The 27,491-nt window shown below is 49.0% G+C and overlaps 1 protein-coding gene across 3 annotated transcripts in view; it reads right to left on the bottom strand.

Annotated features, from left to right (window-relative positions):
- ABCC1 (ATP binding cassette subfamily C member 1 (ABCC1 blood group)) overlaps positions 1-27,491 on the bottom strand; it is a 191,589-nt gene that overhangs the window by 56,067 nt on the left and 108,031 nt on the right. For all 3 annotated transcript variants that reach the window (XM_064362456.1, XM_064362455.1, XM_064362454.1), the window contains exons 13-16: positions 15,223-15,369; positions 12,431-12,518; positions 7,425-7,500; positions 4,318-4,444 (exon numbers count right to left, since the gene is read on the bottom strand). In XM_064362456.1, the coding sequence (XP_064218526.1) occupies positions 4,318-4,444; positions 7,425-7,500; positions 12,431-12,518; positions 15,223-15,369 (438 nt within the window). The remainder of the gene's footprint in view (positions 1-4,317; positions 4,445-7,424; positions 7,501-12,430; positions 12,519-15,222; positions 15,370-27,491) is intronic.

Consider the following 27,491-nt stretch of genomic DNA (forward strand, 5'->3'; position numbering starts at 1 on the left):
CGGGCAAGGTGGCTCACGCCTGTAATCCCAGCACTTTAGGAGGCCGAGGATGGCGGATCACAAGGTCAAGAGATTGAGACCATCCTGGCCAACATGGTGAAACCCATCTCTACTAAGAATACAAAAATCAGCTGGGTGTGGTGGCGTCCACCTGTAATCCCAGCTACTCAGGATGCTGAGGCAGGAGAATCACTTGAACCCGGGAGGCAGAGGTTGCAGTGAGCCAAGATCATGCCATTGTACTCCAGCCTGGGCAACAAGAGCCAGACTCCATCTCAGTAAAAAAAAAAAAAAAAAAGTGTCTAACTTGACTAGGCACAGTGGCTCATGCCTGTAATCCTAGTACTTTGGGAGGCCAACCTGGGCAGAACACTTGAGACCAAGAGTTCAAAGCCAGGCTAGGCAACATAGAGAAACACTATCTGTAATAAAAATAGAAAAATTAGCCAGGCATGGTGGTGTGCATTTGCAGTCCCAGCTACTTGGGAGGCTGTGGTGGGAGGACACGGAGGTTGCATGAGCTGAGACTGCACCACACCACACCACTCCAACCTGGCCCACAGAGCAAGACTCTGTCTCAAAAAAATAAAAAATAAAGACTGCCCTAGTTTGGGACATCAGGGAAGGATCCTTGAGAAAATATCCTTGCTAAAAATTAAAGCAAATACTCTTACATCAAAGCATCCATTTCAAAGGTTTATTTTTATTTCCATTTAATGTCATGCATCACAAACAGCATGAGAATAAAGGCTAGAGTAAGGATATTTGTTTCTTGTATTTTGCTAATAAAAACGCTGAAGTAGTTAAAAATTTTCTCTCCATTCATTTGTTATGTTTGTAGAAACAATCTCCCCATGTTGCCGAGCCTGGTCTCGAACTCTTGGCCTCAAGTGATCCTCCCTGCCTAAGGCTCCTGAAGTGCTGGGATTACAGGCATGGGCCATGACGCCCGGCCCAAACCTATTTTTAGACAAGGACCAAAAAGTGAAGATTGAGTCCGGTTCATGAGGAGAAGAGGGAAGAGCATTCAAGTCCGAGGGAGAAGCACAAGCAAAGGCCTGGAGCTGAAGAGTACTTAGCACATTCAAGGAACAGAAAGGCCACTGTGACAGGAGCACGGATCAATCCTGTGAAGGGATGACTGGGAGAAAGCAGACCACGGACAGTAAGGGGCCTATACATGGTGAGGAGCAGGGGCTTTATCGGAAGGGCAATGGGACGCCCCTGAAGACTTTTTCTTTTTCTTTTTTTTTTTTTAGACGGAGTTTCGCTCTTGTTACCCAGGCTGGAGTGCAATGGCGCGATCTCGGCTCACCACAACCTCCGCCTCCTGGGTTCAGGCAATTCTCCTGCCTCAGCCTCCTCAGTAGGTGGGATTACAGGCATGCGCCACCATGCCCAGTTAATTTTTTTGTATTTTTAGTAGAGACGGGGTTTCACCATGTTGACCAGGATGGTCTCGATCTCTTGACCTCGTGATCTACCTGCCTCAGTCTCCCAAAGTGCTGGGATTACAGGCGTGAGCCACCGCGCCCGGCCTCTTTTTTTTTTTTAAAATGAAGTCTCATTGTCGCCCAGGCTGGAATACAGTGGCACAATCTTGGCTCACTGCAACCTCCGCCTTTGGGTTCAAGGAATTTTCCTGCCTCAGCCTCCTGAGTAGCTGGGATTACAGGCACGTGCCAACAGGCCTGATAATTTTTATATTTTTAGTAGAGACAAGGTTTCACCGTGGTGACCAGGCTGGTCTCAAACTCCTGACTTCGGGTGATCCACCTGCCTTAGCCTCCCAAAGTGCTGGGATTACAGGCATGAGCCACCATGCCCAGCCAGAAGGTTCTTGAATAAGAGAATGATTCTAGAGAGGGCAAAGCTGACAGCAGGTCCCAGGTGCCCTGATTCTTACTCTAAATTCTCAGATAAATAACTAACCTGCGAACTTGAATATCCTAACTTATAAGAAGCCAAAATGTCAACATAGGTGCCTTACCAAACAACCCACAAAAAATTCAGACATAATATATACAAACCACACCAATTAAAACATTTGGGAAAAGATAAACACTTTATACACAGTTCTAGCACTCCTCTTATCAGAGAAAAATAACCAATAATGAATAATTATCTGGCCTGAAATGACAACAGTGCAGGGATAGCAGAAACCTGGGGTTAAGAAAACAGGAAGCCATGTGGATCCCACGATGATGTGGGATTTTCTTCCATTAATCTAGCTCTCATAGTTCATTCATCGTCTTTTATGGCAGGAACTTGAAAGTAATGACAGAACAGTTCTTAAAACAACAGCTAAAGGTCATGAGTTTGGACCCAACCACAATGTATACTTTCTAAAGGCATTGTATAAATACCAAAGAAAGGGTTTTGCTCGGAAATAAAAACGTCACAAATTAGGCCAGGAGCAGTGACTTACGCCTGTCATCCCAGCACTTAGGGAGGCTGAGGCAGGCAGATCACTTGAGGTCAGGAGTTTTAGACTACCCAGGTCAACATGGTGAAACCCTGTCTCTACTAAAAATACAAAAATTAGCCAGGCATGGTAGTGGCGTGTGCCTGTAATCCTAGTTACTAAGGTGGCTGAGGCAGGAGAATCATTCACTTGAACCCAGGAGGTGGAAGTCGTAGTGAGCTGACATCTCGCCACTGCACTCCAGCCTGGACAATAAAGCAAAACTCTGTCTGAAACAAACGAAGTCATAAACTTGACATTCCCAAAGGCAGATTCCAAGCGACAAATGTGCAGCTGCACAGACACTAAAGAGGTGCAGGCAAGTATGTCTGGGACACATGAGGTTAAACAGTTAATAGAATTTTTTTTCTCATTGCAGGATTTATCAGAGCCTTTAATTTGCTAATGTTTATTATAAATCTCCAAGAGGGAGGGGTCAGAGTATGTCTGCATTATTTCCCAACAGTATTCTCAACAGTATTTCCCAAGCTTGTTTGAACCTGGAGTTCTTTTTTTTTTGAGATGGAGTCTTAATCCTGTCACCCAGGCTGGAGTGCAATGGCACAATCTCAGCTCACTGCAACCTCCACCTCCTGGGTTCAAGCAATTCTACCACCTCAGCCTCCTGAGTGGCTGGGATTACAGGCACCTACCACCACAACCGGCTAATGTATTTTTTAGTAGAGATGAGGTTTTGCCATGTTGGCCAGGCTGGTCTTGAACTCCCGCCCTCGTGATCCACCCAACTTAGCCTCCCAAAGTGCTGGAATTACACGTGTGAGCCACCGCACCCAGCCAAGCCTGGGGTTCTTTATCTCCCAATCTTCCTCCAAGATGAGCTGGCTGCAGACTACACTCCTGGAAATGATGGTAACAAAACTTCCAGGGCCGTACTGCTATGCTAGGAAAAGCCTTCAATGAGCACACACTAAATGCACACCAAGGCTGCTGATTTCCAGTGGGACTGACTTGTAAAGCAGCCTCTTAAGTTCATTCCTGGGGAATTTCAACTTAATTCAAAGTACACTATCAGCAGTAAAACTGCAGTCTTCTTTTAGCCCCGTATGAAGAATTCAACAAACACTAAAAATTTAAACTGTTCCCTTTAAAGAATGATCTAATAAAATATTCCAACCACATGAACATTTTTATTTTGTTGTATTTATAAGAAAAGATACCCAGAGATTCCATAAAGAACAACCCAGGGAGACCCAAAGAGACCAGAGATACTCAATGACAGGCAGAGATGCAAGGGAAGGAGAGACAGGCCACGTACCACAGGGAGACTTCACGTGTCTACTAAATATTTATTAAGTGGCCGGGTGTGGTGGCTCAAGCCTGTAATCCCAGCACTTTGCAAGGCTGCAGCAGGCAGATCACTTGAGGTCAGGAGTTCAAGACCAGCCTAGCCAACGAGGTAAAACTCTGTCTCTACTAAAAAACGTAAAAATTAGCCTGACGTGGTGGTACATGCCTACAATCTCAGATACTTGGGAGGCTGAAGCAGGAGAATCGCTTGGACCCAGGAGGCAGAGGCTTCAGTGAGCTAAGATTGCACCACTGCACTCCAGCCTGGGTGACGGGGCCCGACCCTGTCTCAAAAAAAAAACAATACTGGGCACTATTCTAAGTGTGATACAGATGGAAATAAATGATAAATCCTGCCTTCTAGGATGACACAGAGCAGAACAGAAAGAATGAGGGAGAAAGACAGAAAGATGGAGGAGGAGGAGGAAGACACGGTTCTGCTCCCACTTCTGGCACAGGGATAGTCAAAAGAAACGGCATCATTCTTGAGCTTTTCCTGAGGCCACTAGCTTCCCGCCACCCCTCCTCGCTGGTCCCCGTCCTACCTTGATAGCCACGTGCCCCTCCACTTTCTCCATCTCAGCCAAGAGGGCCGAGAGCAGCGACGACTTTCCACAGCCCACCTGGCCCACCACGGCCACCAAGGCACCTTCCGGGATGGAGAAGGTGATGCTGAAACGACACCACACACCTTACTCAGCCGTGCTGGATGAGGCCTGCCGGGCTGATGCCCCTGCCCACCAAGCCTCAATTTACCCCAAGCAGAGAAAGAGAGAGACAGACAGAAGGCAAGGCTGTCCTAAGCACCGAAGGCCTCAGCATTCCTTCTGTTTCTACTGCTGAGTTCAGTTCAGTGACCCATCTCAGGGGGCCTCCGGGTGTAAGACAGGTGACAGGTGTACCTCAGAGAACAGAGGCAGGGAATGACCTGAGGAATCTCGTCACACCAAGCTGAGGGAGGGGCAGACACTTCCCTAGGGGCACGAGGCAAGGTCTGAAAAGAGAGGACACCTCAAGACAAACTCTGGGGCCAGGCGCGGTGGCTCATGCCTGTAATCCTAACACTTTGGGAGGCCCAGGTAGGTGAATCACGAAGTCAAGAGTTCAAGACCAGCCTAGCCAAAATAGTAAAACCCCATCTCTACTAAAAATACAAAAAAAAAAAAATTAGCCCAGCATGGTTGTGGGCACCTGTGGTCCCAGCTACTCCGGAGGCTGAGGCAGGAGAATCGCTTGAACCCCGGAGGCAGAGGCTACAGTGAGCAGAGATCGCGCCACTGCACTCCAGCCTGAGCAAGAGCGTGAGACTCTGTCTCAAACAAACAAAAACTCTGACAGAAAAGCAGGAAAGTCTCAGACACAGAAACACGGGGAGTGCGGGAGAAGGGTTTAAAGGGGTGATGGCATGGGGTGTGAACAGGGATGAGATGGCGCTGAGGTGGGTGGTGGCCAGGCCTGGCAGCACCTGGAAAGATGCCCTGGAAGGACGCTGTGTTAAGACACCTGACCTCTGCCAGCGGGAGCCACCGAAGGGTCGAAAAGGGAGATGGACTTGAATAAATCTGAGTTGAATTTCAGGAAGTTGTCTCTGTTGGAATCATCCTTTAACAAACAGCAGAAAGCAAAATAAAATAAGCTCCACATTCTCCCCCAAGACTGCCTGTTACATGAAGCAGGACAGCTCCACACCATGCCCAGTGCCCGCGGCATAGACAGAGCAGCGTCTCCAATCTCCCAGGGAAGGCGGCACACCTGAGGCTTTGCTGGAATCACTTACGTGGAATGTGCTTTTATTTATGTGATTTATGCATTTTTTTTGAGACAGAGTCTCACTCTGCAGCCCAGATTTATTTATTTATTTATTTATTTATTTATTTATTTATTTATTTATTTATTTATTTATTTTGAGATAGAATCTCACTCTGTGGCCCAGGATGGAGTGCAGTGACGTGATCTCGGCTCACTGCAACCTCCACCTCTGAGGTTCCAGTGATTCTCCTGCTTCAGCCTCTCGCTTAGCTGTAATTACAGATGAGCACCACCACACCCAGCTAATTTTTGTGTTTTTAGTAGAAATGGGGTTTCCCCATGTTGGCCAGGCTGGTCACAAACCGCTGACCTCCAGTGATCTGCCCACCTCAGCCTCCCAAAGTACTGGGATTACAGGCGGGCACCACCACATCCAGCTAATTTTTGTATTTTTAGTAGAGACAGAGTTTCAGCATGTTGACCAGCTGGTCTTGAACTTCAGACTTCAGGTGATCTGCCCGCCTGGGCCTCCCACAGTGTTGGGATGACAGGCGTGAGCCACCGCCCCCAGCGGAATATGCTTTTTAACTGCTGCCCTTCTGATGTCACAGTATTAGTGGAAATGCTGATAGTTGTTGCTGTCGCCGACTGTTTCATTCTTACTACACTGCTGCATGATGGCACTTACAGGCTTTCTGTTCCTAAGCTGGGAGGGAAGGATTATGGGGCCTGAGAGGGCCGGAGCCCAGTGAGACAGTACCTGCCATTACCCATGTGAGACTGAAACATTCTTACAGGCTGACGAGAGAAAAGGGTTAGAGAAGGTTCTGGGGGCCCATGGTAGGAAGGTACTGGAAGAGGAAAACCATTTGGTCAAGAAAGGGACACAGATCCAGATTAGTTGTGGGGCTCAACAAGAGAGAACAGCTACAGCTGAAGCAGGCAGGATTTTAGTTAGACATAAGGAAGAACTTCCTAAGTATGCAGTCTCACCATGAATTGTCAATGCAAGCTTTACACAGATTCTTTTCTCTGGAGAGTTTGTCTCCTACATGACCAAACACGGCAGTGATCTGGCTACCCAGGCATAAGCTAAACCTCTAAAAGGGCCCCATTGCCCCTGTGGTTTGTGGATTCCTTTAGAGGACCTCAAGAAGCTGCTGATCAAGGCCTCTGGTCAGAAAAGAATGAGAGGTGCTTAACAAGATGCCTGGGGATGAGGTCAACTTCCTAGATACCACGTGCTTGGGACCGGTAAGGACTGTAGCGTGTGGGGTGCCGGGTAGAGCTGATGAGAAAGGTGGGCCGGGCAGCTGAGGAGCACTGGAGCTCAGCAGCATCGCAGCCTCCGACTGAGCCTGGCCAGTCAACACATTCAGTGTCTGCAGTCACAGTGACTGACTCAGAGAGGGCACAGGACCCAATCTGGGTCAGTAAGAAGCAGGCAGCTCTCCTACCAGCAGGACACACAGTGGGAGCTGCTGGGGCCATTTGCGATCACAAGGGGATAGGATGCGTGAGGGTAAAGCAGCCCAGGAGAAAGTGGAAAAAAGAGAATATGCAGAAAGTTCCGATGGCAAAGTCCCTGGATCACACCATACCTGAAAGCAGAACTTCCCACTATGGGAGTCAAAAACTCCCTATTTCTCTAAGCCTAGCTGTCCAAGGCTGCTTTGACTTATAATCAGAGGGAACCCTCTGTGCCGGGCACCTTTGTGTCTGCTTCTCGAGACAGCCCAAGGAGGTGTACCTGGACCAATTTTCCAGATGGGTAAGCTGAGGCTCAGAAGGGCAAAGAGTTGTTCAAGGTCACAGAGATGGAGTGCAGTGGGAATTCAAACCCACCTTTGACCAAAGCCCTGTGGCTCTCTCCACGCCATCACGTGTCCATGTCCCGGCTTACCCATTCAGTGTGGGAGGTTCGCTCCTGGCCCAGGTGAATGTGGCGTTCCTCACAGTGATGCTGTTCGTGCCCCCGCCTAGAGAGCACAGAGACAACACGTCAGACCCAGGCTGAGCTGTGGGACTCCGCATGAGCAGAACACCCTCTTTTTCTGCCCAAGAGGTTCCACCCCAGACGCTCGACATGAATGGCACCAGGCATTATCTGGTGACAGCAGCCACAGGTTGTGAAAGAAGAACCCCAACCTGCAGTTTTGGAGGCAGCCTCAGACCCAGAAAGCAGAAGGAAACGGCAGGAAGGCTGTCCTTGTAAGACGGAGTTGCACCATCCAGATGCTCATCTCCAAGACGACTCCAGAGGCGGGGACCCCACGGGGGTTACTCAACGCTCTGGACGCCCTGGCGCCTCTCAGGCAGGTCCAGGGCAGCCCCAGCTGGGAGGGCCGAGCAGCGGCCGAGGTCAGTGGGAAACAGGTGGTGTCCACATACAAAGCTCTCACCACCGGGGTGGCCCGCATCACACCACTGGGCCCTCCTTGAGGTTCCACGGGAGGTCGTTCACCCTTCTCCCCGTGTACTCTCTCTCTTCCCTGCCCAGCCACACCACCCACACACATCGCAGCAGGTGGATCTTTCTAAAACACCCGTCACAGTTAACGCAAAAAAACAGGATACAAAACAGGAAGTGCAGTATCAGGGCATGGGGGAGCGGAGAGTGTTGGAGACAAAGCCCACATTATATGGCTCTGAGTTTCCGTCTTTTTCTGGGACAGGGTCTGGCTCTGTTGCCCAGGCTGGAGTGTGGTGGCACTATCTCGGCTGACTGCAACCTCTACCTCCCAGGATCAAGCAATTCTCTCATATCAGCCTCCTGAGCAACTGGGACTACAGAATGAGCACCATCATGCCCCGCTCATTTTTTTTTTCCTGTGTTTTTTGTAGAGACAGGGTCTTGGCATGCTGCCCAGGCTGGTCTCGAACTCTTGGCCTCAAGGGATCTGCTGACCTCAGCCTCCCAAAGTGCTGAGATTACAGGCGTGAGACATCATGCCCAGCCGGCTCCGTGCTTCTAAAGCTCCTGGCACCTCTGTCTTCTTTCACTTTTCCTACCGTTATTATCCTTTTACTCCATGTCTCTCACTTAAAAGAAAAGCAGGCCGGGCACAGTGGCTCACGCCTGTAATCCCAGCACTCGGGGAGGCCGAGGCAGGCAGATCACCTGAGGTCAAGAGTTGGAGACCAGCCTAGCCAACATGGTAAAATCCCGTCTCTACTAAAAATATAAAATTAGCCAGGTGTGGTGGCAGGCGCCTGTAATCCCAGCTACTTGGGAGGCTAAGGCAGGAGAATCACTTGAAACCCGAAGGCAGAGGTTGCAGTGAGCAGAGATTGTGAAACTGCACTCCAGCCTAGGCAATAGAGTGAGACTCCATCTCAAAAAAAAAAAAGAAAAAGATAAAAGCAACTCTCTGAATTATGTAAAACCATCCAGAGATAACAGAGGAGTATTTCTGTTTAAGTTGTCAAATGAAGAAGTAACTTCCTCCATGCATCAAAGAAACAAAAAACCTACAGAGACGGGAAGTTCCTAGTTAACCTAGATTAACCTTCTCCCTCAGCTCTTTCAAAAGAGAGGATGTGGAATGAGGAAACAGGGAGCTCCTATGTAAGGAATTTAAGAAAAGCCAGTGGGGCGAGAGACGTTGCAGACAAGTCAGGCTCGGGAGCGGAGAGCTGCCAAGGGGGCCCCACTGGCTAGAGCGTGCTAAACATTCCACAAAGCCCAACCACCTAGGAGGCCACTATTAAGGCGGGAAGGAGGGGTTGGGGTGCTGGCGGCACCCCGGGGCCCAGGGATTTCCTGCATTGAGTTGTGAACAACTTCAGTAGCAAGAAGCCCCCTCTGGCCACCGCAAATTTCAGCCTGTGTTTTGCAGAGAAATCTGACCCCAGAGCAGATGGAACCATTCCCTTATCATGTGATGGGATGTGGGAGACTGGGGCAGCAGAAACCAGATGCCCACAGCCCAGGGATGTTGGGAGGAGGAGGCCACATCCTCTTGGGCCATGGTTCTCAACTGGAGGCAACTATGCTCCTCAAGGAGCATCTGGCGATGTCTGGAGACATTTTTTGGTGGTGAAAACTGGGGTGGGTGCTCCTGTATCTAACAGGCAGAGTCCAGGGCTGCTCCTCACCTTCCCACAGCGCACATGACAGTCCCCAACAACAAAGAATCACGTGTCTCCAAATGTCAGGAGCTCCCAGGATAAGAAATCCCACTCCAAGGGACTGACCTAAAGATGATGAGATCGTGTCGCTGACACTGGAGAAGTGACAACTCCCACGATCTGTTTAGCACCTTCTATGCACCAGGTGCCGTGTCAATTGTGTTAAATGTTTTAGGTGCCGCTAAAGACACGTAAGCGCCTGCGAGGTGCCAGGCACAGCTCACACGTTATAACCGACATTTACACACATTCAGTCTTCTGACAACATTCATTGGACTCTGGAGCCAGACAGTATGGGTTTGAATCCTGAGGCTACCACTTCGTAGCTGGGTAGCAATGGGCAAGTTACTTAACTTCTCTGTGCCTTTTTTTTTCTTTTTTGAAAGAGGGTCTCACTCTGATGCCCAGGCTGCAGGACGGCAGCATGATCATAGCTCACTGTAACCTTGAACTCCTGGGATCAATCAATCCTCCTGCCTCAGCCTCTCAAGTAACTAGAACTACAGGTGCACCACCATGCCTGGTTTTTTAATTTCTGTTTCAACGTGGTCTCACTGTATTACCCAGACTGGTCTCAAACCCCTGGCCTCAAGCAATCCTCCTGCCTTGGTCTCCCAAAGGGCTAGGATTGTAAGTACGAGCCATTGCACCCAGCCTGTACCTCACTTTTTGATTTGTAAAATACAGCTGACAATCATGCAATTGACTTCAGAGGGCTGTGGTGGGGTGTTTATGAGTCAGTGCACACAGAGCACTTCCAACAATGGTTGGCACTTAGTAGGTGCTCAGTAAATCTCAGTGAGGCAACACCCTATGCCCTGGAAGAACACCAGCTCTACCGACTGGCTGTGGGTGAGAATGCCGACTCTTCTTTTCATCAGCTGTGCAATCTCAGGCAAGTTTCAGAGGCCACTTTCTTCATCTGGAAAATGGGGGTTTCCGTCACCTTCTTCTAGGGGTGCCATGGTAAGTAATGGACGAATTTGTACATTAATATCCTTGGAACACAACGTGCACGGCAAGGCCTTTATAAGTTACAGTGTCACTGTACTTACTGCCATGAGTACTTACTTATTCTTTTTTGAGATAGAGTCTCGCTCTGTCACCAAGGCTGAAGTGGAGATCAAGTCACTGTACTCCAGCCTGGGCAATGGAGCGAGACTCCGTTTCAAAAAACAAAAAGAAAAAAACAGCAAAAGAACAACAACAAAAACTGGTGTGATCTCGGCTCACCGCAACCTCTGCCCCCAGGTTCAAGCGATTCTCCTGCCTCAGCCTCCTGAGTAGTTGGGATTACAGGTGCCCACCACTATACTCGGCTAATTTTTGTATTTTTAATCGAGATGGGTTTTCACCATGTTGGCCAGGCTGGTCTCGAACTCCTGACCTCACGTGATCCACTCGCCTCAGCCTCCCAAAGTGCTGGGATTACAGGCATCAGCCACTGTGCCCGGCCTAATATTTATTATTAAGTGCCTGAAGAGATGGTTGCTGACAAGAGCCCTTGCACAGGGGAATGAACTGGGAAATGATAAATTAACAAGCTACAAAATAAACAAACCTGCCAATAAAAATCCATGGCCAGGCCAAGCCTGGCAGCTCACACCTGTAATCCCAGCACTTCGGGAGGCCAAGGCAGACAGATCACGAGGTCAGGAGATCAAGATCAACATGGTGAAACCCCGTTTCTACAAAAAATACAAAAATTAGCTGGGCATGGTGGTGGGCGCCTGTAATCCCAGCTACTTGAGAGGCTGAGGCAGGAGAATCGCTTGAACCCAGGAGGCGGAGGTTGCAGTGAGCTGAGATCGTGCCACTGCACTCCAGCCTGGCGACAGAGCGAGACCCCTTCTCAAAAAATAAATAAATAAATAAATAAAAATCCACTGCCTGGTGCAGTGGCTCATGCCCGTAATCCCAGCACACTGGGAGATTGAGGCAGAAAGACTCTTGAGCCCAGGTGTTCAGGACCAACTTGAGGAACAAAGCAAGACCCTGTCTCTCTAAAAAAAAAAAATTAATATTGGGGGAAAAAAAAAAGGTGAGGTGCAGTGGCTCATGCTGGTAAGCCCAGCACTTAGGGAATGGGAGAGGCGGGTAGACTGCTTGAGCTGAGGAGTTCGAGACCAGCCTGGGCAACTTGGCAAGACCCTGTTCTCCACAAAACATACCAAAAAATTAGCCAAGTATGGTGCTGTGTGCCTGCAGTTCCAGCTACTTGGGAGGCTGAGGAAAGAAGATCACCAGGGCCTACAAACTCAAAGTTGCAGTGAGCCATGATTGTGCCACTGCACTCCAGCCAGCCTGGGCAATGGAATGAGACCCTGACAAAAAACAAAAAAAATTCCAAATAACACTCAGCCACAGACAATCTCATTTCCCTTATCTAGATAAAACAGGGGCTGAGACCTAAGTCTACACAGCTTGTGGGTGGTGGAGGTGGGCCAGCCTCCAGAGCGCTCATTTAGCCCAGAATAGAAACAAGGTCAAAGCCCTGGAAAGTGACTCCCAGGGGGAAGCCTCGCCCAGCAGCTGCCTCTCAGCAAGAAAACAAAAGTACAAGTTCAAGTTCACCCTCCTGGGAGGTATAAGACAAGACATCGGCCTAGGAGGCCGGGCTTCCCTTCCCTTCCCTTCCTCAGGCTCCGGGATCCCGCAGACCAGCAGCTGGGCAGGGTCAAACCTGAGAGCGGCCAAGGAAAAGAACAGCAAGTAGGGAGGACCAGCGGGAGATGGGACGGCGGCCGCTTCCAGAAACCAGAACCAACACACACATACCGTCTTTCACGGGCCGCCGCTCGATGCTGTCGGGTTCCAGCTCCTCATGAGACAGAAAGATCCTCAGGCGTTTGAGAGAGACACTCGCCTATACAGAGAGCAACGGCAGGGGAGAGTTACTTTTGAAAAGCATTTTTGCAAAACAAACCTAAGCTAACTTTCAGGGGTTTCCCTAGGTGTGGCGGGACACACATCCTTCCTTATTTCCGAAGGCCCCACACTTCTTAGATCAGCATATGCTTTAGAACAAAAAAAAAAAGAAACAGGTTTTCATTCTTCTTTCTTTTGCTTTAAAAGCCCACAAAAGGTGTTTCAGAAAAAATGGGCAAATGGCTGGTCGCAGTGGCTCACACCTGTAATCCCAGCACTTTGGGAGGCCGAAGCGGGCAGATCACCTGAGCTCAGGAGTTCGAGACCAGTCTGGCCAACATGGTAAAAACCCTGCCTCTACTAAAAAACATGTAATTGCCCAGGCGTGGTGGTGTGCACCTGTGCTAGTCCTAGCTACTCGGGAGGCTGAGGCAGGAGAATCACTTGAACCTGGGAAGGTGGAGGTTGCAGTGAGCCAAGATCATGCCACTGCACTCCAGACTGGGCAACAGAGTGAGACTCCATCTCAAAAAAAAAAAAAAAACAAAATGATAAGAAGAGAAGGGCACAGGGCTAGCCTGGAGGAAAAGGGACTCTGGAAACATAACAGCAAATGCAACAGATCTGATTCCAACAGCCCAATGGGACAGGCATTTCTGAGAGACTCCAGAAAAAACAGACAAGGGCTGAGTATTATCGTAAAAAATTATTATTAATTTGCTTAGACATGACGATGGTGGTGTATTTACATAAGAAGAAATACAGGCTGAAGTATTTATGGGTGGATTGTAAGGGGTCTGAGATTTGCTTTAAAATTCTTCGGCAAAGAAAGAAGGAAGGAAGGAATAGCGTTTAGCATTTTAAAAAATGAATCTGAATGATATGTACATGGGGTTCATGTTGTATGATTCCTTTTCTTTTTTTCTTTTTTCCTTTTATTGTTTTTGGAGACTGAGTCTTACTCTGTTGCCCAGGTTGGAGTGCAATGGCATAATCTCAGCTCACTGCAACCTCCACCTCCTGGGTTCAAGCAATTCTTATGCCTCAGACTCCAGAGTAACTGGGATTACAGCCATCCACCACCATGCCCGACTAATTTTTGTATTTTTAGTAGAGCCCCACGTTGGCCAGGTTGGTCTCAAACTCCTGACCTCAAGAGATCCACCCAAGTCAGCCTCTAAAAGTGCTGGGATTACAGGCGTGAAACACTGTACCTGGCCTTTTTTCTTTTTTAATACCAGCTTACAAGCTTCAAGCTATTCTACTTCTGTGTACATCTGACATTTTTCATAATAAAAAGGGCATCTAGTTTTTGACAAAGCGACCAATCAGAGCTATACTATGAAATTTTAAGGTTGATTTGTCTATGTGGTTGAAACGGAGTTTTCAAAATGGATATGTGCAATGCTCAGGCAAAGAACGTGAAAATAGTGCAGAAAAGTGACAGGAGCTTCCAAGAGTGCCCAACTGTGACAAAGCAGAAAGCTGCCCCTCCTTACATAGTCCCTGGCATGAATTTCAGAGATTCTACTTCTACAGGGTCTAATCTTATTCCCTTCAGCCAGGCTGGAATGTAGTGGTGTGAACACGACTCACTGCAGCCTCGACTTCCTGAGCTCAGGTGATCCTCTCACCTCAGCCTGCTCAGTAGCTAGGAGTACAGGGGGACACCACCATACCTGGCTAATTTTATTTTTTTTGTATAAACGAGGTTTTGCCATATTGCTTAGGCTAGTCTCAAACTCCAGGGCTCAAGAGATCCACCTGCCTTGGCCTCCCAAAGTGCTGGGATTGCAGGCGTGAGCCACCACGCCTGGCGGTAAGGTTGGGGTTTTTCTCTTTTGTTTATGAGACGGAGTTTTTGCTGTGTCACCCAGGCTGGAGTGCAAGGGCATGATCTCAGCTCACTGCAACCTCCACCTGCTGGGTTCAAGCGATTCTCCTTACTCAGTCTCCCAAGTAGCTGGGATTATAGGCGCCTACCACCAAGCCCTGCTAATTCTTGTATTTTTTTTTTTTTTTCCCCGAGACGGAGTCTTGCTCTGTCGCCAGGCTGGAGCGCAGTGGTGCAATCTCGGCTCACTGCAACCTCCGCCTCCTGGGTTCAAGCGATTCTTCCGCCTCAGCCTCCCGAGTAGCTGGGACTACAGGTGCGTGCCACCACACCCGGCTAATTTTTATATTTTTAGCAGAGACGGGGTTTCATCATGGCGAGGATGGTCTTGATCTCTTGACCTTGTGATCCGCCCGCCTCGGCCTCCCAAAGTGCTGGGATTACAGGCGTGAGCCACCGCGTCCGGCCGTAAGGTTGGGGTTTCTCAAAGTGTGGGTAGGCAAGACCTATCAGTGGGTTGTAAAATCAATCAAGTCAAACAAGAGCTACTTTTTGAAAAAAAGGATAGGAATGGGGGAGGAAGAACAGAAGAGAACAGAGCACTTCAGAAAGACTGCTCCAGAACATGGGAAAGCCTTGCTGGATTCAACTTGTTTCATATACTCAAGTGCAAGTTCTCTGTCAAGAAGTCAAATGCGTTTTCCTTCTTTCGGGCATGACCAGACAAAAGCACGGCAGCCCTGGTCCGGGCCTCGTGGAGCCGGATATAGAGTGCAGTCTAGAGGCTGCACTCTGGGGAACTTCCATGCTTTTGTGGCCTGGAACCCCTGGGCCCCCTCTCTGAAGTAGCCCCAGCTTCCCCCTGTACCTGCACGATGCTGCTGATGACCATGGGGAGAATGTTCAGGGGAAACCGGAGGATATTGAACAAGGCCAAGGACACGAAGGCTTTCTGGGCATCCAGGATGTTCTTCTCTTCAATGGTCACGTAGACGGCAAATGTGCAGAGGGCCACCTGCAAGCACAACGTCCAGTGCTTACTGCTATGCCCGGAGTGAGACATTATCCAGGAGCAGCGACAGGTCCTGGGGACAGGCTCGGGCCCTCTGCAGGTGGCCATAACTGGCCAGCCGCTGGAGCTCATGGACAAGCCTGGGGCAGTAGCTAGCACATAGCAGGTGCTCACCAAACACTTCAGGAATGAACTGGATAAGTGAACGACCAGGAGCACAAAGACCTGGCCTCACGCATCAATATTCTCAGCGATGTCCTAGAGGGGCGCGATCCCACCACCAGGCCTTTGCCCCTGCAGTTTCCTCGGCCTGAAACCATCTTCCATCCAGGTGGCCACCTGGCTCCTCCCTCTCCCCATTCAAAGGAGCTGCCTCTCCCACTCTACCCAAATAGCCCTGCCATCTGGCCATCAGCCCGTGTACTTTCAGGGTCTCAGGACCGCCATTTCATTGTTACTTCCTGGAAGATCATACAGCTTAAAAATAAAAACCATATGCTTTGCCGTGTATCCGCTGTGGGACTCTAGTTGAGTTATTTCACCTCTCCAGACCCTGTTTTCTCATCGATAAAACGCGAGTCGTGATACGCTTTTAAGGGCAGTTGGCACTTACATAGTGTGTTTATTAGCCAGGGCCCAAGCTCAGTAAAACTTAACAGGTGGCAGTTGTTTTTATTTCTTGTTCCAGGATTCGGTCCAAATTCCTTAGATCATTCTTCCAAGGAATCTATTAACCTGGTCCCACAAGCAAGAGCCGAGTCCCACAGGCAGGCAAAGCTGGTTCCTGTTTTGGCTCTGACATTAACGAGACAGATGACACTAAGGCGCGGATCAGTAATTTTCCAGGCTCCAATGCCAAGAGGAGGCAAGGTGCTCAAAATGATAGGGACAGACATTCCCTGGGTGCAGTGGTTCGATCATTGCTCACTGCAGCCTCGACCTTCTGGACCCAAGCGTAATTCCCACCTCAGCCTCCTCAGTAGCTAGGACTACAGGCGTACACCACTATGTCCAGCTCATTTTTTTATTTTTGTAGAGACAGGGTCTCCCTGTGTTGCCTAAGCTGGTCTTGAACTCCGGAGCTCAGGTGATCTGCCTGCCTCAGCCACCTGAAGTGCTGGGATTACAGTCATGAGCCGCTGCACCCATCCTGGCTCCCATCTTCTAAGTGGTAACAACACACTGGAATCTTACTTTTTTTTTTTTAAGACACAGTCTCATTCTTTTGTCCAGGATAGAGTGCAGTGACACAATCGCAGCTCACTGCAACCTCAGCCTCCCAGGGTCAAATGATTCTCACGCCTCAGCCTCCAAGTAGCTGGGATTACAGGCACGTGCCACCACACCCAGCTAACTTTTGGTGTTTTTCTTAGCAGAGATGGGGTTTTGCCATGTTGGTCAGGCTGGTCTTGAGCTCCTGGCCTCAGATGATCCATCTGCCTTGGCCTCCCAAAGGGCTGGGAATACAGGTGTGAGCCACAATGCCAAGTCCAGAAATCCTCTACTCAAAAGTGTCTACATGTATCTACATGACAGAGTATTCAGCCACAAAAAGGACTGAAATTCTTATACATGCTGAAACATGGATAAACCTTGAAAACATCATGCTGAGAAACCAGTCAGACGGTCGGGCATGGTGCCTCACGCCTGTAATCCCAGCACTTTGGGAGGTCGAGGCAGGCAGATTACCTGAGGTTGGGAGTTCAAGACCAGACTGACCAACACAGAGAAACCCATCTCTACTAAAAATACTAAAATTAGCCAAGCATGGTGGCAGATGCCTGTAATCCCAGCACTTTGGGAGGTCGAGGCAGGCAGATTACCTGAGGTCAGGAGTTTAAGACCAGACTGACCAACACAGAGAAACCCATCTCTACTAAAAATACTAAAATTAGCCAAGCATGGTGGCAGATGCCTGTAATCCCAGCACTTTGGGAGGTCGAGGCAGGCAGAATACCTGAAGTCAGGAGTTCAAGACCAGATTGACCAACACAGAGAAACCCATCTCTACTAAAAATACTAAAATTAGCCGAGCATGGTGGTAGATGCCTGTAATCCCAGCTACTCAGGAGGCTGAGGCAGGAAAATCGCTTGAACCCGGAAGGCGGAGGTTGCAGTGAGCTGAGGTCATGCTGTGGCACTTCAGCCTGGGCAACAAGAGCAAAACTCTGTCTCAAAAAAAAAAAAGAAACCAGTGAGAAAAGGTCACCTATTGCTTGATTCCATTTATATGAAATGTCAAAAGTAGACTAATATAGAGAGACAGAAAGCAGATGAGTGGTTGCCTGGGATGGAATGCAAGGCTTGGGAAGCAAGTGCTGAGAGGTACAGGGCTTGCTTTTGGGGTAATGAAAATGTCCTGGAATTATCAGTGACTGTCACACCACCCACACAAAACCCACTGGGTGACCGTCACACCACCCACACAAAACCCACTGGGTGACCGTCACACCACCCACACAAAACCCACTGGGTGACTAACCGTCACACCACCTACACAAAACTCACTGGGTGACCGTCACATCACCCCCACAAAATCTACTGGGTGACCGTCACACCACCCACACAAAACCCACTGGGTGACTGACCGTCACACCACCTAAACAAAACCCACTGGGTGACTGTCACACCACCTACACAAAACCCACTGGGTGACCGTCACACCACCCACACAAAACCCACTGGGTGACCGTCACACCACCTACACAAAACCCACTGGGTGACCGTCACATCACCACCTACACAAAACCCACTGGATGACCGTCACACCACCCCCACAAAACCTACTGGGTGACCATCACACCACCCACACAAAACCTACTGGGTGACCGTCACACCACCCACACAAAACCCACTGGGTGACTGACCGTCACACCACCCACACAAAACCCACTGGTGACCCTCACACCACCCACACAAAACCCACTGGGTGACCGTCACACCACCCACACAAAACCCACTGGGTGACCGTCACACCACCCACACAAAACCCACTGGGTGACCGTCACACCACCCACACAAAACCCACTGGGTGACCGTCACACCACCCACACAAAACCCACTGGGTGACCGTCACACCACCCACACAAAACCCACTGGGTGACCGTCACACCACCCACACAAAACCCACTGGGTGACCGTCACACCACCCACACAAAACCCACTGGTGACCCTCACACCACCCACACAAAACCCACTGGGTGACCGTCACACCACCCACACAAAACCTACTGGGTGACCATCACACCACCTACACAAAACCCACTGGGTGACCGTCACACCACCTACAAAAAACCCACTGGTGACCCTCACACCACCTACACAAAACCCACTGGGTGACCGTCACGCCACCCACACAAAACCTACTGGGTGACCGTCACACCACCCACACAAAACCTACTGGTGACCGTCACACCACCTACACAAAACCCACTGGTGACCCTCACACCACCTACACAAAACCCACTGGGTGACCATCACACCACCCACACAAAACCTACTGGGTGACCATCACACCACCCACACAAAACCCTCTGGGTGACTATCCCACCACCTACACAAAACCCACTGGTGACCATCACATCACCTATACAAAAAAACCACTGAATTGCACACTCTGAAATGGTCAATTATATCTCCTTTAAAAGAAATAAATTTGGATGGGCATAGTGGCTCCTGCCTGTAATCCCAATGCTTTCAGAGGCTGAAGAGGGAGGATCACTTGAGGCCGGGAGTTTGAGGCTAGCCTGGGCAGCATAGCAAGACTGTGTCTCTACAAAAATTTTTTAAAAAATAAGCCAGGCAGCCAGACGGGATGGCTCATGCCTGTAATCCCAGCACGCTGGGAGGCCGAGGCAGGCGAATCACTTGACGTCTGGAGTTCAAGACCAGCCTGGCCACCAGGGCAAACCCTGTCTCTACTAAAAATGTAAAAATTAGTTGGGCATGGTGGCATGTGCTTATAATCCCAGCTACGAGGGAGGCTGAGGCAGCAGAATCACTTTAACCCATGAGGTGTAGGTTGCAATGAGCCAAGATCGCGCCACTGTACTCCAGCCTAGGTGACGAAGAAAGACTCCGTCTCAAAATAATAATAATAATAATAAATTTTAAAAATTCAGGTGTAGTGGCATGCCACCTATAGTCCTAGCTACTAGGGAGGCTGCAGCAGGAGGATCACTTGAGCCCAGGAGGTCAAGACTGCAGTGAGTTGTGACTGTGCCACCATACCAGCCTGGGCAACAAAGTGACACCCCTATCTCTAAATGAGTAATTTTTTTAAAAGTACCTCTCCAAGTCAACCTATTTTTTAGTGTATAAGTCAAAGTCCCGACTCAGATCCCAGGGCCCAGTTGATTTGTAAAGTCCCTTCCCTAGACCTCATCTGGCCTCATCCAGCACTCTCCCCTCACTCCCACTGTTTCAGCCTCCATGGCTGTCCCATCTAGGAATGGGCACAGGACTGCCCCGGGGCGTTTACACATGCTCTTGCCACTCCCTGGTTGGCCTCTTCACTGCCATCAAGTCTGTACTCAAGTGTCACCTTCTCAGCGAGCTTGGACCACCCTACTTAAAACTGCAAGCCGTCCCTATTACAAAAACCTGACTCCTTTCTTTCTCTAGCACTTAGGACGGCTTTCTCTAGCACTAGATGTATTCACTGTGCCTACTGTTTCCTGTCTGTCTCTCCCAGTGAAAGTACATGTTCCTTGACTGGAGATTACTACCTGTAGTCTTCACTATATATTGTCAGAGCCTGGGACAGAGTCCAGATCATGGTACTCGGTGAACGTCTGCTGGGTAGATGATGGATGGGTAGGAGTGGGTAAGTGGGGGGGTAAGGGGTGGATGAATTTTCCTGAGGACAGAAGAGCACATCAGAGGTGTGTCTTCAGCAGTGAAGCAAGCCAGGTCTCAGCCATCTCACCACCAAAACGTACCAGCCCCCTTGGTGACCCAAGGACCGATCGATGCCGGCTGCTGGCAACACAGGGCACACACAGAAAGGGGACAGGACATCATCACACAGCCCCTTTCGGGTGCGCAGCCCTGGCTTCTCCAGAAGGAGGAGGTCACTTAGCCATCTAACCCTTGGTTATTAACTGAGCACCTACTATGTGCTGGGGACTGAGGCGGGCTTTGCAACCCTGAGGCGCACAGTCTAGTGGAAGCACAGGCTTTAACCAGGTTCCCTACAGGCAGTGTTTGGAAATCGCAGAGGCTGGTAGGACAGGCACTATGACTGGGGCTCCAGGCAGGTGGAGACTGGTGTTTGCAGCAGTTTTGTAATAGGCGAGGGTCAAGGGTGCAAAAGTCCTTCATACACAATGAGGGGCAACTGTCCCCTTTTCTGAGAAATGGGGAAAATCAATGAATGGAACACCTACACTCCAGCCTCCCACCAAAAAGCCAGACGCCCTGCATACAGATGTCTGCTCTTACTGCCTGCCTGCCATCTACTGCTCTGTTTATGGTAATATGCGATTTTTCTCTGGGGGAACTGAACTTCTCCCAGTCTCAACCTACGAGCTTCAGCCACAGATGAAATTCCTCCCTCGCCCCCCACCTTGGCCCCAAGCTCTAAAAGACACGAGCCAGCCCTGGCCGACCCAAGCGTCCCATCTCCCCAGCCTCAGTGATTGGTTTAGGAATAAGCACGTGATCAACCACAACTAATGAGACTCAATTCCATAGCTCTGCATGAACTACTGGGGAAAAAGAGTAAGGCTCTGCTCACAGGGTTTGCAGAAGTGACAGAATGATGAGGAAACTGCCAGCTGACAAAGAAACCACCATCAAGAAAACATAGCTGAGAGACAGAGATGTTATTCCCAACAATATCTTGGGAACACCTAGATCCAGCCATGCCTGCAGCCCCATTCACACGTAACACTCTTTTTCTACAGTTTTCAGTTTTGTGACTCAAAAATCCCCCTCTTTTCTTACTCTAGTTGATGTAAACTAGGTTTCTGTCATTTGCAAGACAGTTTCTAACTAATATGATTTATTTCAACCTTTCATTCATTCATGTGTTCATTTATCTACATACATTTACAGAGCATGTACCATTTGCCAAGTTCCCTATGCTTTGGGGGTACGAGCATAAGATGACAAGGTCTGACTGGGCACAGTGGCTCACACCTGTAACCCCAGCACTTTGGGAGGCCGAGGCGGTCGAATCATGAGGTCAGGAGTTTGAGACTGCCCTGGCCAACACGGTGAAACACTGTCTCTATTAAAAACACAAAAATTAACTAGGTGGGGTGGCACACACATGTAGTCCCAGCTCCCCAGGAGGCCGAGGCAGGTGAATGGTTTGAACCTGGGAGGTGGAGGTTGCAATGAGCTGAGACTGTGTCACTGCACTCCAGCCTGGGCCACAGAACAAGACTCCGCCTCAAAAATAAATACACATATAAATGAAATGACAAGGTCATGGCCATGTCTCCACAGACCCTAGGGTATGATCAACAGAGAATGACAGGGCAGATCACTACCACAGAGAATGATGAATTCTTCTAACAAAGGGAGATACAGGGTAAACAGAAGGCAAGAAGCTCACAAATCATCCAAGACAGAAAATGTTAAATATTGACGGCTGCCTGGCGATGCTATTTTAGGAAAGTGCATTAGGTGGACGTGATAAACACCAGGCTTGGCACATTCCAGAAAAACAGTCCCATGTGTCCCTCTGGATGGAATCCCTGGCCTTCCCCCATCTCTGTGTTCCATCATACCTACCACTGGGTAAACACCTCAACGTCTTTGAAGCACAGGAATGCCCCAGTGGAAAAAACACTCAAACACCTTCTAGGGGGACTGAGGGCCACATATTTTAACCTAATGTAGTCAGAGGCTTCAATGCTCCGCCAAGACCAAGGTCTCCAACTGACACCCAGGCCCATCGGTTTCTTGCCAAACAGCTCAACAAACTCTGTCTCTGGAAACTCATCAACACCACCGGTTCCCACTATCCGGGAAACTGAATGGCAAGGAAGGTCAAGAAAAGGTTAAGTAAAGCTGGCAGTGGGATTCAACATCTCACACCTGTAATTCCAGCTACTCGAGAGGCTGAGGCAGGAGAATCGCTTTAGCTCAGGAGTTGGAGGGTGCAGTGAGCTGTGATCAACCCACTGCACTCCAGCCTGGGCAGAGAAACAAGACTGTCTCTTTACCCCCTCTGCCTTTGGATCTTTCCCTCTAAGAGAAGACCTTCCAAAATGCCATCAAGGCCAGGTGCAGTGGCTCATACCTGCAATCCCAGCACTTTGGGAGGCAGAGGCAGGTAAACTGCTTGAGCTCAGGAGTTTGAGAACATCCTGGGCAACAAACTGAGAGCCTGTCTCTGCAAAAATTAGAAAAATTAGCTCAGCATGGTGGTGCATGCCTGTAGCCCCAGCTGCTTGGGAGGCTGAGGTGGGAAGATCACTTGGCGCTGGGAGGCAGAGGTTGCAATGAGCTGATAGCACTTCACCGCACTCAAGCTCGGGCGGCAGAATGAGACCTTGTCTCAAAAAAAAAAAAAAAAAAAAAAAAGCCATGGATTTCTATATGATTAACTGTCACTTGTGACAAAGTAAACAGAATCACGTAAGTATACTACACGTATGACATGTATCCACCGTTACAGTGAAAATAGACTCTGGAAGAACACACAAGAAACACGGAGAGAGGAAAGCAAGGTGACTGGTGAGTTAGGAGGAAGGGCTTGGGCCTTTCCCTATGGAATGTGGCTCTCAAATGGGAGAATTTTGTCACTTCGCAACGCCTGGAGCCATTTTCTACTGTCGACACTGGAAAGACCCAGGAGAGGCACTACTTAGCATCTGGCAGATAGAGGCCACAGAAGCCAAGAAATATCCTACAATGCACAGGACAGGCCCTACAACACAGGGACAAAGGATGACCTGCTGGCGAATGTCAGCAGGCTGAGGTTGCTGCGTGCCCCGAAGCCCCGCTGTATGAATAGCATCTGGTGCAGTTTTATTTAAGTTTTACCATGCAAATCCATCACTTACTATTTTTTAAAGACCAGCCAGGAGTGGTGGCTCATGCCTGTAATCCCAATACTTTTGGAGGACAAGGTGGGTGGATCACTTGACGCCAGGAGTTCAAGACCAGCCTGGCCAACATGGCAAAATCCCATCTCCACTAAAAATACAAAAAAATTAGCTCGGCATGGTGGCACACACATTTAATACCAGCCACTCGGAAGCTGAGGTGGGAGAATCGCTTGAACCCAGGAGGTGGAGGTTGCAGTGAGCCAAGATCGCACCACTGCACACTAGCCTGGGCAACAGAGCAGGACTCTGTCTCGAAAAAATAAGATAAGACCTATCACATATACAAAAGCAAGTATTTCATAGTTATACTTAGCAGAGACTATTGAATAAGGAGAAACAATAAACATTCTATATACCTCCCGTCCAGTCTATTACTTTTACTTTTAAAAAACAAGTAGAGGCCAGGTGCGGTGGCACACACGCCTGTAATCCCAGCACTTTGGGAGGCCGAGGGAGGTGGATCACCTGAGGTCAGGAGTTCGTGACCAGCCTGGGCAACACGGTGAAACTCCGTCTCTACTAAAAATACAAAAGGTTATTTGTGCGTGGTGGCTTGCCCTTGTATGTAGTCCCAGCTACTCAGAAGGCTGAGGCAGAAGAACTGCTAGAACCTTGGAGGCGGAGGTTGCGGTGAGCCAAGATCGCGCCGCTGCACTCCAGCCTGGGTAAGAGATGGAGACTCCATCTCTTTAAAATAAAATAAAAAAAAGAAAGAAAGAAAAAAAGGCCAGGCGCAGTGGCTCATGCCTGTAGTCCCCAGCACTTTGGGAGCTTGAGGCGGGAATTTGAGACCAGCCAGACCAACATGGAAAAACCCCCGTCTCTACTAAAAATACAAAAAAAAAAATTTTGAAAAAACATCAAGAGTTCATCAAAGCACCCCGGTTAAATCAAGGGACCAGAGCATAAGAAGAAAGCAATGTACACGGCAGAATGCAGGGGCACTGGAGCTGGAAGGGAACACAGAGTCGCAGAAGAGCAACGAGATGCCATTTCTTGCTCAACTCCAGTCCACTGGCAGCAGTCCCGTGGAGGGCTGCTTGAACGTAACTCAGTGGGAAACACCATGAGTGACTGTGGAGGTGTGCTGTGGGCATGAGAAGGGCAGGCAGGTCCCAGTATTTGACATGCTTGGGATCTAATCCCTTCATCTTCCACATGACAAAATCTGGAGCCAGGGAGGTGAGCTAACCGGCTTTGGGGTCCCACTGTGAGCTGGCAGTAGAATGTGGCGGGTGACCTGACTCTCAGAACATTCCTCTAAGCCAGGGGCTGGCCAACGATGGCTTGAGGACCACGTATGACCCATGAGCTCAGCATGGATTTCATTTATTTTTTTTGAGACAGTGTCTTGCTCTGTTGCCCAGGCTGGAATGCAGTGGTATGACCTCGGCTCAATGGGACCTCCGCCTCCTGGGTTCACACGATTCCTGTCTCAGCCTCCCAAGAAGCTGGGATGACCATCATGCTTCACTGCGCCTGGCAAATTTGTTTTTTTGTGGGGGACAAGGCCTCACTCTTTTACCTAGCCAGAAATACAGTGGCATGATCTTGGTTCACTGCAACTTCCACCTCCCGGGTTCAAGCGATCCTCCTGCCTCAGCCTCCTAAGTAGATGTGACCACAGGTGCACACCACCACACCTGGCTAATTTTTGTATTTTTAGTAGAGACAGGGTTTCACCATGTTGGTCAGGCTGGTCTCAAACTCCTATCCTCAAGCTACCTGCCCGTCACGGCCTCCCAAAGTGCTGAGATTACAGGCATGAGCCACTATGCTCAACCGAATTTCATATTTTTTAATGGTTGAAAAAAAAATCAAGAGTATTACATGTCACAGGTAAATTCTGTAAAATTAATCTCGACCGGGCGCGGTGGCTCACGCCTGTAATCCCAGCACTTTGGGAGGCCGAGGCAGGTGGATCACGAGGTCAAGAGATCGAGACCATCCTGGTCAACATGGTGAAACCCCGTCTCTACTAATACAAAAAATTAGCTGGGCACGGTGGCGCGTGCCTATAATCCCGGCTATTCGGGAGGCTGAGGCAGGAGAATTGCCTGAACCCAGGAGGCGGAGGTTGTGGTGAGCCGAGATTGCGCCATTGCACTCCAGCCTGGGTAACAAGAGCGAAACTCCATCTCAAAAAAAAAAAAAAATTAATCTCTAAATACATTCTTACAGGAGCACAGTCACACCCATCGATTTCCATATTATCTACGGCTGCCTTTCCACTATACTGGAAGAAACTGGTATTTGTGACAGAGACTGTATGGCCTGGAATGCCAAAAGTGTTTACCCAAAGTTTCTTTACTCCTACTTTCTGCCGTGTCTCTTGAACTTAAAGATCCATACACACCACCTAGAGAACTAGTGACAATTCAGATTCAGTTTCAGTGGACCTGGGCTGAGGCCTGAAATTCTGCACTGTTATTAAGCACCAGGTGATGCCATGGCTGCTGGCCAACGCACCACACTTTAATTAGTGAGGATAGACTCCAGTGTGTCTTTACTTCTCGACCTGAACCAGCAGCAGCAGCACCTGGGGATGTGTTAGCAATGCAAATACTCAGGCTCCACCCAGACCTACTAAAATTGAAAATCTGTGACAAACTATCAGTCAACACAGTGGCTCAAGCCTGTAATCCCAGCACTTTGGAAGACTGAGGTGGGGGCTGATCAACTGAGGTCAGGAGTTCGAGACCAGCCTGGCCAATATGGGGAAACATCATCTCTACTGAAATTATTTTTTAAGTTAGCAGAGCATGGTGTCACCCACCTGTAATCCCAGCTACTCAAGGCTGAGGTGGAAGAATTGCTTGAACCCAGGAGGCAGACGTTGCAGTTAGCCAAGATCACGCCATGGCACTCCAGCCTGGGAGACAGAGTGAGACTCTGTCTCAATTAATCAATCCATCAATAATATATAATAACAAGCTATCCAGGTGATTCTGATGCAGGCCAGAATTTTAACACCACCTCTCCTGCAAGTCCAGACTCTGAGAGATATAAGGTAGACTAGGAAAATTCAGTGTCAGCATGAACATGCTTTTGCAAATGCTGAAAACACTACAGCTTCCTTTAACATTCCACCTGCAACTCAGCTAACATGAAGTAGGTGGTAGTTTAACAAATAAGTTTCATATTTATAAAAATGTTTAACGCTGCTTCACAGAAACTTGCCAGAAAAATTTGGCAACCTGATCAAGAACGAATAGTTGCAATGAGCACAACATTACAAAAATAATGACACAGTTAATAACAAAAAGAAAAACCAAACACAGGGCATGATCTGAAGTCATCCTTCACCATTAACTGTTTTGGTGCTTAAAAGGGAATTTCCATAGTCCATCTCTGTATGGTCTCCTGATGTGGGTCCAGCTTTGCAAAACAGTAAGGTGAACTATTGCCTTTTTTTTTTTTTGTGAGATGGAGTTTTTTTGTTTTTTGGTTTTTTTTTTGAGGCTGGAGTGCAATGGCATGATCTCGGCTCACTGCAACCTCTGCCTCCCAAGTTCAAGCGAGTCTCCTGCCTCAGCCTCCCAAGTAGCTGGTATTACATACACGAGCCACCACGCCCACTTAATTTTGAATTTTTAGAAGAGACGGGGGTTTCATCATGTTGGTCAGGCTGGTCTCGAACTCCTCACCTCAGGTGATCTGCCCACCTCAGACTTTCAAAGTGCTGGGATTCCAGGTGTGAGCCACCACACCCAGCCTGCACTGTTGTTTTTAAACTTTTCCAAGCCAGTTAGGCAGGGATAGACCTGTGACTGTACCCCAGGAGAGGTACCACAACACTTAGTGTAGCATGGATCCTAACAGCAAAAAAACAGGAAACCACCTATTTTTGCAAGGAATGGGAGAAAGGGTAATTCCAGCAGGACACATCCACACGCCAGGCAAGCATCCATCACGAACACAAATGAAGCAAGCCAGGCATGGTAGCGGTGCACCTGCAGTCCCAGCTGCTTGAGAAGCTAAAGCAGGAGGATTGCTTAAGCCCATGAGTTCGAGGCTGTAGCAAGCTATGATTGCAACACTGTACTCCAGCTTCAGGGACCC

Source organism: Aotus nancymaae, unplaced genomic scaffold, assembly GCF_030222135.1.
Source record: "Aotus nancymaae isolate 86718 unplaced genomic scaffold, 86718_ANA_hifiasm-v0.15.2.pri h1tg000049l, whole genome shotgun sequence".
NCBI lineage: Eukaryota > Metazoa > Chordata > Mammalia > Primates > Aotidae > Aotus > Aotus nancymaae.